The sequence below is a fragment of the Trachurus trachurus genome (assembly GCF_905171665.1).
Source record: "Trachurus trachurus genome assembly, chromosome: 11".
Lineage (NCBI taxonomy): Eukaryota > Metazoa > Chordata > Actinopteri > Carangiformes > Carangidae > Trachurus > Trachurus trachurus.
This window is the reverse complement of record NC_139904.1, coordinates 23676092-23689691: the sequence shown is the minus strand read 5'-3', so window position 1 is coordinate 23689691 and position 13600 is coordinate 23676092. Positions and strand designations below refer to the sequence as shown.

The following is a 13600-nucleotide window of genomic DNA, read 5'->3' as shown; positions in this document are numbered from 1 at the left end:
TTCACCCCCCTCAGAGTGTGTGCGGGGGTAGAAACTATCGATTGAGACCAGAAAAATAAAATGTACCAGGCTGTAAATATGTTTTTTTAAGCTGTAAAATCGGCTATTTTACTGTAACATGGGGCTCAATTGGAGTTGCTCCCTTCTGGAGCCAGCCCCCAGCGACAGCCGGGGGGATCGCAGTTTTTTGAACGCGGAAGTGAGCTTCACTTCTCAGACCGACAACTGCCCCCTTGCCTGTTCCTCATCAAACTCATCAAATACACAATCCCACAACTCCAAAACACTCTGGTGGACAAGTTGTGACTTGCACATTCGCCACGGGACATGTGAAGCAAATACTCTGAACTACTTGCGCTTTTGAAATCACTCCGCCCAGCAGCCGTGTCTGGAATGTAGTTCCGGCTACGCATTTGCCTCGAAAACAACTCTGTCTTGTAATGTTACACGATTATTTCGCGTGGTGAATGTGCAGGTCACAACTTCTCCACAAGAGTGTTTTAGAGTTGTTGGATTGTGTATTTGATGAGTTTGAGGTTAGGGTTAGGGTTAGGGGGACCTGTTCCATTCACTCATTGTGTTCACTGTACTGAGCAGCTCATGTCTCTGCCCCGCGGATCTCAAAACAACATGCACCGATAATTAATGAACCTACTCCTATGACTCTACAGATCATGGCAATGGGCTAATTTGCCAAAATGTTGAACTATCGTTATATTCTTACTGAACTTTACAGGGAAATGCCTCCACCGGTAATGGGTATGGTGTCGAGAGTAATCTGAGGATACTCTATATCCATCCATAATTTTCATTTTCAAAATAGGCTACCTCAAACAACAATGAATTCATTATAACAAGTATTGTCAGTCATTAACATGGACATGGCCACTGTGTCACTTTATTCCATTTTCAGTAATTTATGTAGACAGTTTCCACTAAATATCCACACATGTGGCAGCTCATACATCTGCCACCCTCTTCTTTCCTTCTGTCTGTCTGCCACTCTGTTATAGAGGCCTCAAGGTGTCACGAGACCGACACCAATCCAATCATAGTGTTTGAATTATGGATGGGCTGCATTACCTAGACAAACATTGTCTATAGAAAATCATTCTGAGGGGCATCAATGAGAGACAATGAGAGGTGGTGTCTTTTACCTGTCCATATCTGTCTGTTTGACCTTTGAACATTCAGCAGAGACAGAGGCAAAGATTTTCACAGTCTTTTGTGGCAATCTGTCTTAATCCAGTTGTCATTCATTTAAAATGAATATTTGAACTAACTGTGCCACCAATGTGAAGACACTGTTCATAAAATAATCTCAGCTAATTTAATCACTGTCCTGAAGTCTTTGGTCGTTCTGGAGTTTCCTGGGTGTGGTGTCCTGACAGCAGCAGGTGGCAGTGACTGTCACTCGATCATGTGATCATGTGAAGAACTTTGGCCATTGTTGCCAAGAAAAGAGGCTTTATTGTGGAGGGGTGGCCACCAAGACATCTGTTGTGGTCTGAGACTTTGGTGGTCCAGTGCAACACTTGGTGAATTTCATGAGCAGCCTCCTAAATATGACTACATGCACATTGGTGCTGTGTTTAACCAGCAGCTGTGTTACTGCATGGAAACACTGCTGATCCTGTGTGTTGTGTTGAGGTCAGGGCTGCAACTCATACAGAAGCTTTCGCCAACAAATAGCTCCGACATGATCATTACTTAATTATACTGAACAAATTGCACATATGGCTAAAGAGTCATAAAACTTATGAGCCTGTGTGTTCAAATGAGGTTTATGTGTATGTGGTGTGTCATCTCTCCCTCTATCTGCTTCAGCCAAAATGTTTCATGTAGACACTTCAAACAGAGCAGCTTACAGTAACACACAGCTAAATGACCCTATATCCTGTAGATGTTATTTTTACAGCTTTTGCTTTGGAGTAGTGAGTCAATTGATTATTGATCACTTAAACCTTTACATGCACACATGCACTGAAAGCCTGAACCAGCGGATGTATGTTTGTGTTTGCTACAGGCTCTTAATGTATGCGTTATTTGGCTTTTTATTTATTCAAGATACAACATGCCCATGAGTGAAGAGGCAATGATTACTATGAGTTATAGACAGGATGAAGGTATACGGATAGCTGAGGGACCAAGGTAAGTTTCAATTAATTTTCATCCTCTTGAACTTATAAGGTTCTAGCTGGGTTATGAGCTGCATTATTGTTAATATTGAGATTCAAAGTTTTGAAGGTCTTGTATCACTCCAGAAAGAGACATGCTCTGTCTCCTAGAAATGAACGTACAGTCTTGCAAAAGGTGCAAATCAATTCCACAACAACCGCAAAGGACCTTGTGAAGATTAGGAATTAGGTACAAAAGCATCTCATCTACGGTAAAACGACTCCTGTCTTGACACACAAAACCTTAAAAGCTGCTCAGCAAGGAGAAAAACACAGCTCCAAAATCTGCCGTAAACAAGATCACAGTTTGAGTTGACAAATGGGTCAAAGATACCTTCTGGAGAATAGTTGTGTGGACTGATTAAAAAAGTGGTGCCTTTCATTGATGGTATGTCAAACAGTAAGGTATAGCTGGGTATATAGCTGAGGAGGACCCAGTACTGATCCTTGAGGCTCTCCACTGGGTAGGGCATGGTATAATCATGTTTGTCCTTGACATTAAACACTGAAGAAGCACTCAGTGAGGCAGGATTTTAAACCAGAAAGTGCTTTTCCAGAGATGCCCGCACTGTGTGGAGAGTGTGGATAGAAAGATACGACAGTTAACTGTACCAAAAGATGCTGAGAGGTCCAGCAAGATAAGAACTTGGCTGGGCTGCAGCTCAATCTGCCCTAAGGGCAGTCGTTTCAGTGGAGTGGCCGCTCTTAAAGCTGAACTAAATTGGATTAAGGAGGTCATTCAGTGATAGAAATTCTGAGACCTGCTTAAAACTGACCTTAATGAGGAATAACTTTATAAGTTATGCATATTGCATTTACTTTTAAATTCTAAATAAAGTTGTCAGTCTTGTTCTATGAGACTAATAGGCTGATCAAATCTAATGACACAAAACTCGTCTCACTGCTCTTTGTGATCGTAAATTAAACCATATAAAAAAGTCACACAAGATAATAATCCATGCTAGATGAACCATCACTTAGACTTTATTTGAATTCCCTTTTATAAGAAGCATTTATAAAAAATATGTCTTATTTATACGACTAGGTTCCTGATATACAAGCATGGATATAGAGTACAGTACATTGGATATCACTGTATTTTCATGTCAAAGCATTCCATTATGAGATGATCTATACAGTTTACTCTAGGCTATCTCAACATTTGCATTACATTACAAGACACAGAGAGAGATAGAGAGAGAATAAGGACATTGGGACTGAAATAGCAGTAGCTCTTCAAAACAAGTGAATCAGCTGCATGCTTGGTTTGTGCTCATCACTTTGAGGCATCTGAGATAAAATCTATCCTTCCTGCTCATTAGCTTAAAGGTCAGATGATGTCTTGCAGATGTTTGTCACCTGAATTGTCACACAAACGGCAGCCCACCATCCTGGCTTTGGTTTCAGTTGAACAGAGCTCCTTTGAACCCATGTTTGCATAATTATTCAGACGCACACACGTCTCCCTTTTGCTGTCGAAATGTCTTTCTCACTAAAAAAGGGTTCCAAGGCGAGACACTTGGATTTACACCCCTGCACTCAGTCTAGGTACTGTGTATGTCGCAGGATATGTAGAAGAAAGTACATGCTACATTTGTCTTTTGACGGCATTTGATTTACTGCCAAGGTGTCTGTTTTTCAGTGTATGCAATTCGCCTTTGGTGATTCGTCATCACGGTGATGCCGCGCTGTGTCCGTTGTAGGAGATCTGAGGAATGCCGTTACTGGAATTGTCCAGGATCTCCTGTTAGGGTGACAGAAAGCACACTGTGAAAACTTCACATGCAGTGTTCATGCAAAATTCTGAATATGTTGGAGCTACAGGGCCATTGTCCTTGTTACCATGTTCTCCCACCTTCTCAGTCATCTCATGTGAGTGGTGCAGCGAGTGTTCCCTCTCCAGAAACATCCTCTGCTGCTCAGAGCTAGCCAGGCGACACGTCAGCCACGTAGATAAGGTACACGATGAGATCCCTGGATAAGACATTGTGATAGCACATGCATGTAACACGCATAAACGTTAACTTTCGTTATTTATTTTGATTTTGCGTAATTTACCGAGACAGGCAAGGGTCATGGCAGCAAGGTGGATCGAGTGCATTGAGTCTGGTCGTTTGTTCAGCGCCCGAACAAACTGGAAGTTGAGGATCCCACCGATCAGACCACAGATACAGCATGCTGAAAACAGGATCATCTGAGGGACAGAGAGGCAGATGGAGAAAGAGAGAATGGTTTATGGTAATGCAAATGGCAGAATTGATATCCTATCAACAAAACTGTAAACAGACTGACAAAATGTGATGAGATGGGAGATATACAAACTACTGTTCAGCTTCCATCTCCATCACATCATTCTGCTTTTTTGGACGACGGCTGCTGTAATGAGTAATGCATACCAGTCAAAATAAATCTCATTTCCTATTAGAAAATTGGATTGCTCTGAAAGCACACCGTCTCTTCCAGAAATATTGCATGGCTTCTAAATAATGCTTGCATCACTTACTTGCTGTATTTGTGCTCGTGTGTGTCTGATTTACGTGGCGAGATATTACTTTCACTATTTAATCAATCACATTTTAAGGATAACTTTCTTATTATAATCATTGTGTGGAAAACTCAAACCCAGTATGTGGATCTTATTGTTTTTTCAAGAGGATCTAATGGGGAAATGATTGCAGTTCCTTTACTTTGCAATCAGAATGACAAAATCCAATCGATGGAGTTCTCCGTTCATTGTGCATGCACATATTGTGTTTGGAGTGCAGGTTCTCTTTCATTGCTCCCAGTACAGATGCCTTTAGTGCCTTTAACTGCATGGAAAAGGGCATCTCCAATTTCAGTCATTATCCGGTGAAGTGTGGAAAGTGGCTGGCATGAGTCCAGAGCCAAACCAACCTAATGCAATCATCACCCCAAAGGCTGACAAGAAGAGAGGGGATGGAAGGAGATGAGGAGAGGAAGAGGGAGCGAGTCAGAGCGTCGAAACGCCCAGAAGAAAGAGATTGAACAGAGAAGGTAAGGAGAGACAGATGAGAGTAGAGAAAATAATGGCAAAGGCACGAGCAGATAGAAGACAAACACAATAGGTAGGGATGGATAGGATGAGGCAGATGAGAGAGAAAGGTTGAGGTATGTCTCTGTTACAGCAGACTGTGCTGCTGACACTAATCTATCATGCCCTCCCCACTGGAGACGGAGCCAGTCAGAAAGAAACACAAGGACTCTGAGGCACTGAGAGACTCTGAGGCGAACGCAGAGCAGAGCAGAGATGGAGTGAGTGAGCGACAGAAAGAGAAGAGGAGAGGTGACTGCTTGTCTCCCCTGGTTTCCTCAGATGTCTCTTTCCAGAGCAGACTGTTTGCACAAGCTCAGAGGACACACACACACACGCTTTTCGGGTTATTGTCGACCATTGACAGGATTGGACAGTCTTTACTTATAAACTTCCAGCTTGTGTCATCATTTACATGCAGCATCCCTAAGAACACACACAGTCCTTTCAAGTGTTTTCAATGAATACCATCAGTATCGTTAGGCTATTAGAACCCACAGCTTTCCAGAGAAAAAAGCTGTGAATAATTCTTGGCTTTGCCATCATTAAAACCTGAAACAGAAGATTGAAGATTGAACACAGATGAGTGCTACTTAGTCACACAGGAGCTGAGGACTCAAGCAAAAAGGAATGAAAAATAAAAGTTGAAGAACATCCACAAGACACAAAACAAAGTCTAATATTCTGCAAACTTGAATTGTAAGTTGTGAGAATGGTAATTTGTCTAAAGCAAGAAATGTTGGACGGATATTTTCTTCTTTTGGAAAATGTACTTATTATTGTTCAGTTTGTTTTGTTTTTGCCACTATAGTGATTCAGAAAAGACTGCCCACATGGAAAGAACCTATAGGTTTTAATATAGGTTTGAATATATGTGACATACATAAAATTGGCAGTTTTCATATATAAAAAATATAATAATATAAAATAATATATAATAATATATAAATATATGGTGCATAATGGTGCATATATGCAGCATATATACACAGATAAAGTGCATAATAGGTTTCATATATGCGCATATATCCTCATGAGGATATATACGCATATATGAGACCTACAGTATGTAGTTTATCTGTGCATATATGCACCATATACTGTATGCACTATATATGCACCATATATTTTAGCATAATATGCCTATATATGAAAATGGCCAATTTTATGTATGTCACATTCAAACCTATATTAAAACCTATAGGTTCTTTCCGTGTGGGTGGCCCCTGCACCTCCTGTATCTGTTTGTCAATATGAATCCACTGCCAGCAGGAGGTTAATTTAGTTTAATACTATGGAAAAACTACTAGCTCACTTCTATCAGAAGGTACCAGGCACCAGCAATCACATTATAAACTGTTTTATTAATGCAGAGCCTCCACCAGCTACCTGACAACTAGTCTGGCAAAGCGAATTATGTACTAGTTGTCTTTTGTACGGACCACACAAACAAGATATACAGTAACGTATTCATCTGTGGGCTTTACAGGTGCTGGTAGGTGGAATCTGTTATTTTGGGGCAGAGCCAGACTCGCTGCTTCCCTAAAGCTGAACATCTGCTGGCTTTTGCCTTACATATATAGAAATGAGAGTGGTTTCAATTTTCTTGTCTAACCCTTACCAAAGAAGCGATTAACCATATATCCCAAAATATCAAGCTCTTCCTTTGAAACACTCCCTCACGCAGGAACATACTGTTTATAGAGTGAATCCACAGTGTGATATAGAGAAAGAGGAGAAGACAACAAATGGTGGATGCTGGGTCTTAGGTAAACAACTAAATATATACAAGTACTTACAATAAGACCTGTCCTCTTTCGTGCACACAGCACTCCACACATCCCACAGACCAGAAACTGGAAATAGAGAACAACAAATTAATAAATGAACAGGTCCATTTGATTAGTTTGGTACATTTTGATTAGTGTGAGAGAATAACCAGTTGAGAAATGAGATGAAACTTAATATATTCACATCAACCTTCTCCTTCCTGTCTTGACGGCAGAAAAGGTGAATGTATTGTTTACACTCAGTAACTTAGATGCAATTTTCTCCCGCTAAAAATAGAGTGCCATTGTGGGCTTCCAGCAAGAAGCCATATTGTCCTGGGTGTCAGTGATTGTGACTGAACTGGAACACCTCCATGTGTGTGTGTGCGTGTGGAAAGGGTGCGATGCAGTGTTGTAGTATCTGTGTCCATGATTAAGAGTTGAGTCCAAACTTGGAAGTTGGAGATTTAAGACTTTTATTCTTAGCTTTAGTGTGTGTGCATATACAGTGGACCTTTTTTATTCTCATGCCAGCTCTTTGACTCTTGCACTGGAGCTCAACTTGGAAGTCAACTCAGTAAATCCAACGTTGACTCCAATATTAAAGGTGTACAGAAAAGAAAATTGAATTTGAGCCCACTCTGGATCATAAAATTAGTTTAATAACTCATCTTTCAGACGATGTAGCCCAAAATTCTATTTTTGAGTAAATCTGGGATGAAAGTGTGGTATTTTTTTTCCGCACTGGATAATGCAGGCGCACGGATTATACGTCAGCCTGCGCACACACACACACACCGAGCTCGGGCTCGCCCCAAGCTTTGAATATCCCGCCTGCTCGATAACGACCAATCAAGTTTGTTTTCCTTACTCGGGTAAACTCGTGTTGCAGCTTGTGACAACTCGGCGCGACAAACAGGACAAACGGCCATTTCTGTAAACCTTTAAGATGACCAAATTTGCAGCAGAAATAGACTTGGACCATGCTTACAGACTGGTAAAAATACAAAAAAAACCCAGCTTTAGTCCTTATATCTGATTTCCTCCAGGCAATTATTACATAACCTGTATAAGCTGCATTTTTGAGGGCGTGCAGCTTTGAGTGGCAGGTGGGTGGATGTATGCTCACCACAAGTCGGCATGCACTGAAATCTTACCTCCACTCACACCTTCTCTTGGCCTAATTTTGGATTAGCCAGGTAACAGGTAAGATGGTGACGGCAGAGCAGCTCACTCTGAACTTCAAAACTCCTCAGAAACCTTTAAGGTAGGTGACATCACAGAGTCTATGTCCATTATTATTTGCAGTCCATGGTAGAGACTTGCCTGTGTTTCAAGGGTTCACGAATGCTTGGCATTTTCACATTTCTGACAGTTTTCTTTCTTGATCATTATATTAATTGAAAAACTCCACTTACCACTTACTTCCAGATTTTAGCCCTGCCTTCTCATGAGTGGCTATTTTATGTTGTTGTATGTAAGATTTTTGGTCAAGCTACTTTTTAACCGTTTAAATGGGTTGTTCTAAGTTCTAAGTTGAACCTTTTTTATGACAAAAAATGTTTATAATTTTTTTTTCAAATTTTAGAAAAAGGCAATATTTAATGATAACCAATATAATAAGACAAAAAAAAAAACTAAAAAAAAAAGCAACAAAAGAAAATACTAAAAAAAAATTAACAACAGGATAAAAAAACATGGGCAGGAAAGAGAAAATGTAAAAAAAACAAAACCCACTCTCTCCCACCACCCCAGGGCGTCCAAGGGCTAAATGCTGCAAACAGGTTGAATATAAGATCCACTCCTTTAACTTTGTAGCTGCTGGCACAGATAGATCAATCTTGGACAGTGGACAACTCCAAGTAAATTATGTCAAGAAATGTGAAAATCCAGTCGCTCACTGAGTGCTTGTCCGGGTGTTAACACCTTGTAGCTACCAATTTCTTGGCTGCAGTAAGGCCAGCAAGGATAAGTCTTTTCTTGGTGCCTGCAAGAGTCGGCAGCTGAGATAAATCGTTCACGAGTAGTTACTGATACTGTCACACTGTCAAAGAGAATATATCGGACAACTCAGAGGACATCCTGCTCCAAAAACAAGCGACAGGTGGGCACTCCCAGAACATGTGGAGGAACGAACCAGGAGCCCCCAGGGAACACGGGTGCAGCCGGAAACAGACACAAGAGTGCCATCATGTGCGACCTTCTTGGAGCAAGGCAAATTCTACAAGCATAATTCAGGTGAATCTGGATTATGTTTTTTAGTTTAGTTTTTTTTTTTTTTTTCACGGTGTCATACACCAAAAAGGTGCCCAGCCTGCATGGGCTTACAAGACACACCATAAGTCATAAAGAACAATAAACAAAAGAACATCTCACATATGCTATCCAGATATATACAGTCCTCAGCATAATCCACAATCAAACATAAAGTACGTTCAACACAAATTGAGCTAAATAAAGCACTTTTTCCCTAAACAGGTATGTTAGTCTACGGTCATCAGACATAGAAAACAAATCAGGACATTCCGTGGTCATTTTAAGGAAGAGCTTTTGTCTAAATTCATGATAAAATGGACAGTAAAAAATGTATTTAAATGTAATTATGAGAAGTCTGCAAAATGTTAGCCCAAGCTGAATCCCAATCAAAATCAGGTTTCAGTACTGGGACATCGTTTCTCCAGAGTTTGTCGAAGGGAAGGTCCTTGTAAGTGGACTTCATTAGAAAGGAATAAAAATTAAAGACAACGCCCCAGGAAGTTCTGGATGATCTTCCGACAGGAAACAGAGACAAGCAGATTTTACCTGTCAAGAACTTTGTTGATGTAGCAGCAGCATAAACAACTTTAACCATATGGATGAACCCCCTTCCCTTGTCCCATTGTCTCCATAACAGCCCATTTGGATCTGACTATTCCAGCTGGTCAAAGTTTAGCACCAAAGACACGACAGCTGCTGGTGAGTTCTATAGAGATATAGCCAATAAAAAAATCCATCTGAAGATATAATGCAATAAAAGAGTTGACTAATTAAAACAAAGAGTAGGTCTTTTACTTTTCTGCCCCTTTTTTATTCTCTGATGTTTGAAGAACTTCAGCCAAACTTGTGGAAATGCAGTATAAGATGACAGTTTCCTTTCAGCAGGGTATTAATGGAAACGATTATTCCGTCCACGATTGGGACGGTGGTCAATAAGTGGTAATGACTCTCAGGTCCTGACAGAAGAACTAAACCTCTGGGTAATCACAAGACAAGGACAGCTGACTCAGCAGACAGTACTCAACAGCTGTGAGGTTGAACACACAGCCGTCACATTGCATAACACCTTTGCAGTAACTCACACACCACACTGAAGGAGCACACACACACCCCCAAAGTATGTGTCAGATCTCTAAAAGCTCTCTCCCCCACTGTGGTCCCAGCACACCCACATAGCCTATACTGCGAGTGCACACACTTTAGACGTCTTTTAGATACTCCAAACTTTGACCAAATCTGATACAGATATTGTGACTCACATTGTTGGGGCTTCAGGCACTCTCAGTTATTCTTAGCAACAGATACTGAGATACAGACTGTGTTTCCCCAGCTGCAGGAGCAGCCGTAGTAAAGTGGCTGATATGAGGTTAATTACGGCTGCCAAAAATGTCAGAAAGTCATCTTTTCACTGCAGCAGCAAAATCGAGACAATGAGGCTGAGAGCAGCGCTGTAACACGAGGAGACATATGCAGTAGAGTGAGAGGACGATTGTGTGTAAAAGCTTTGACCCTCCAAACCACTGAGCAACAATTCAAGCATGAGTTAATGAAACCAATCTTTAGCCCGGCGTGTAGTGGGCCAAGTCATTCTATGTGTATCTCAGATATCTAATGGACAAACAGACAAAATATTTACTCTTTATCACAGCCAGGGTTTTAATTCTGGGAGGAAACCTAACCCAACCTCTGAGAGTAGGCTAATTAATATTAGATAGAGAGCCAGCAGCATGAATCAGTTGAATTCCCAGATCACACTAAGCTGTGTATGTGTCTGAGACAATGGAAATGGCTTTAAAAAAAAAAAGGAGTATGTTTTTTGTTGTTGTTAAATGGAATTGCATCCAGTTAAAATCTTAGTCACTCCTCAGATATATTATAGCACATAATGATAATTATAACTATTTACTGAAAACAGAACAGAGATTATGGGGGTTTATCTATTTCAAAAGCATTCCTTATACAATGCTGGGTGAGTTTAATCTACATCCCTGGAGCTACTTATCCTCTGTGGAAGTAAACAAGGTGAAAATCGGGATTTAGAGTTGTTCCTATAGACGTACACAGAGTCCGCTCCAGACCGGGGACGCGTCACCCTGCTGCGGCTTGTGCTCGCCCCGGACCCAGCTGATGCCCACGGCTCCCAGGACGATGCTCGCCACACCCAGGCCCACCTCCACCACGGACAGCAGGAGCAGGCTCCACAGGATCTTGCGGCTGGAGCACATCCTGCCCCGGGCATCTCTCCAGCTCCAACAGGAGGAGGCGGGCAGGGGGGCAAGAGAGGACTCCGCTACCCGGTGGGCCGAGGGCGGGGATCTATTGCTTCATGTCCGGCTGGAAAAGGGGAAAAAAGGGCTGTCTGAGAAGGTAGATCCAAGTGGAGTAGAAAGGTTTTAGAGGGAAGTAAAGTGTTCAAAAGTGGCGGAGGGAAACGGCTCTGTTCGCGGCTGGATGTTGTTTGTAAAGAGAGAGCGAGAGCTCCGGTGAAGTTCATCCGCTCGTACAGAAAGCGCGTGTGTGCTGCCTTGGTGCTGCTTAAGGTACTTAAGCACCACTGCAACTACACACACACACACACACACACACACACACACACACACACACACACACACACACACACACACACACGTGCATCGAGGAGGGTTTTATTATTGCAGACTCCATTCAAGCTCTATAAGCATAAAACAAAACAGTAAGAAATAAGGATAAATAATGATTCATCAGGGCAGAAAACTATACAATGAAATAGAAAATGGAATCTTTTTAATGGAAAACAAAAAAAAACACAACATGGATAAAGATGGTGTGTGGCAAAAATATCCAAAATCAACCACTGATCTCTGAGATGAAACCTGCGAATAACTGAAAATTGATGACATAGTTGGTCCGTGGCCCTGAATGGATTTAATATAATTGTACATATTGCGTCATTTAGTCCTATGGAGGCAACATTGTGGTGGAATTTCATTAGTGGTGTTATCAGTGTCATTTTCCACAAACGTTTTTTGGATCAATCCTCTTAAAACATTTGACAAATAAAAACTTCCTGCAGTGTGAAAAAATTCTCAACATTTTATCAAAATGTTTTGTAAAATATGGAGTGGCCCTTATGGCATGCTGCTTCTTTTCTTTTCACTTGCTGACCAAACTATTGTCAGTCATTAATTTCCACTGTGATCTTTATTTGTTCATAACTTCGGGTTTCATGCCTCCATTCTTCCACTGGTGAGTCAGCCTCAGTTTCATTAAATCAATCAAATCCAGTACAGTCCATGTTGTCCTACTAATGAGATTACTACAAACTATCTGAAAGTCAGCATTATTATTGTAACTGATCAGTTATTCCCCCAAGCACATGGGGATGCCTCCTTACCCCCCCTCTCCGATCTGCAAATACAAAACACCTGTTCAGCCCTCAAGCCTAGATTTTCAATCGAATATAAATGAAATAAATGTAATTTAAACCTTACTCATGGGGGGGAAATTACAAACTATTGCTCTGATAAAAAAGTGACTTTTTTCTTTCTTTCTTTCTTCACTTTTTTTTTTTTTTTTTTTTTTTGCAAAGTTGGGAGCTGCAAATGTTAACATTAATATGCCACTTTTTCCCCCACATTATCGTCCCATATGCTCATGTGTTTTACATTCTACTGGGGAAAAAACATCTTCCATTCTATTAAAAAGTTAATACAAAGGGATGGACAACAGCTTTAGAAACAACAAATCTTTTCCAGATTCCCAGAGTACGAGTGTTGGTTGCCATATGCAACATTTTGTGTTGACAAAATATCCAAATTATTTCCTGTATTTCTATCTCTCAGCGTTTGAGCAGCATCTGCTGTGTGGGCAGCAGCCCTGCCAAATAAACAGGGCTCTTATTAACTATTAAACACTTCATGGCAAAGACCGCAAAATAAACACACACTCACACACATTAACACAAATGCACAAATGCAAGTACGTTGGAAGAGTGTGAGAGTCCCAGTGCAGAGTCAGTGGCCTGCTTTTCCTTCAGTCACAGTGAAATTGGACCTCCTTCCTTCTCTCTCTCTCTTTCTCTCCATCCTTTGTAAGGAGGTTGTACACTTAAACAGCAGCCAGTCCATGTCCCTCTTGGCCTCTAATGGATGGACAGATGAATGACTTAGTAAGCAGAGTGTGAGCCAATCTGATTCAGCTCCACTACACGCACACACACACACACACACACACACACACACACACACACACACACACACACACACACACACACACACACACACACACACACACACACACACACACACACACACACACACACACACACACACACACACCATAGACCTTGAAACGTGCTCATACTAGTG

The 13600-nt window shown here is 41.2% G+C and overlaps 1 protein-coding gene across 1 annotated transcript; it reads right to left on the bottom strand.

Moving 5' to 3' along the window:
- Nucleotides 1-3849: 3849 nt before the first annotated feature.
- Nucleotides 3850-11479, bottom strand: tmem196 (transmembrane protein 196; the record flags this gene model as incomplete). The annotated part of the gene is made up of 5 exons (XM_083981958.1): nucleotides 3850-3921; nucleotides 4033-4151; nucleotides 4236-4371; nucleotides 7029-7085; nucleotides 11315-11479. The coding sequence occupies 5 exons, from the start codon at nucleotides 11477-11479 to the stop codon at nucleotides 3850-3852; spliced, it is 549 nt and encodes a 182-aa protein (XP_083838084.1).
- Nucleotides 11480-13600: the final 2121 nt, after the last annotated feature.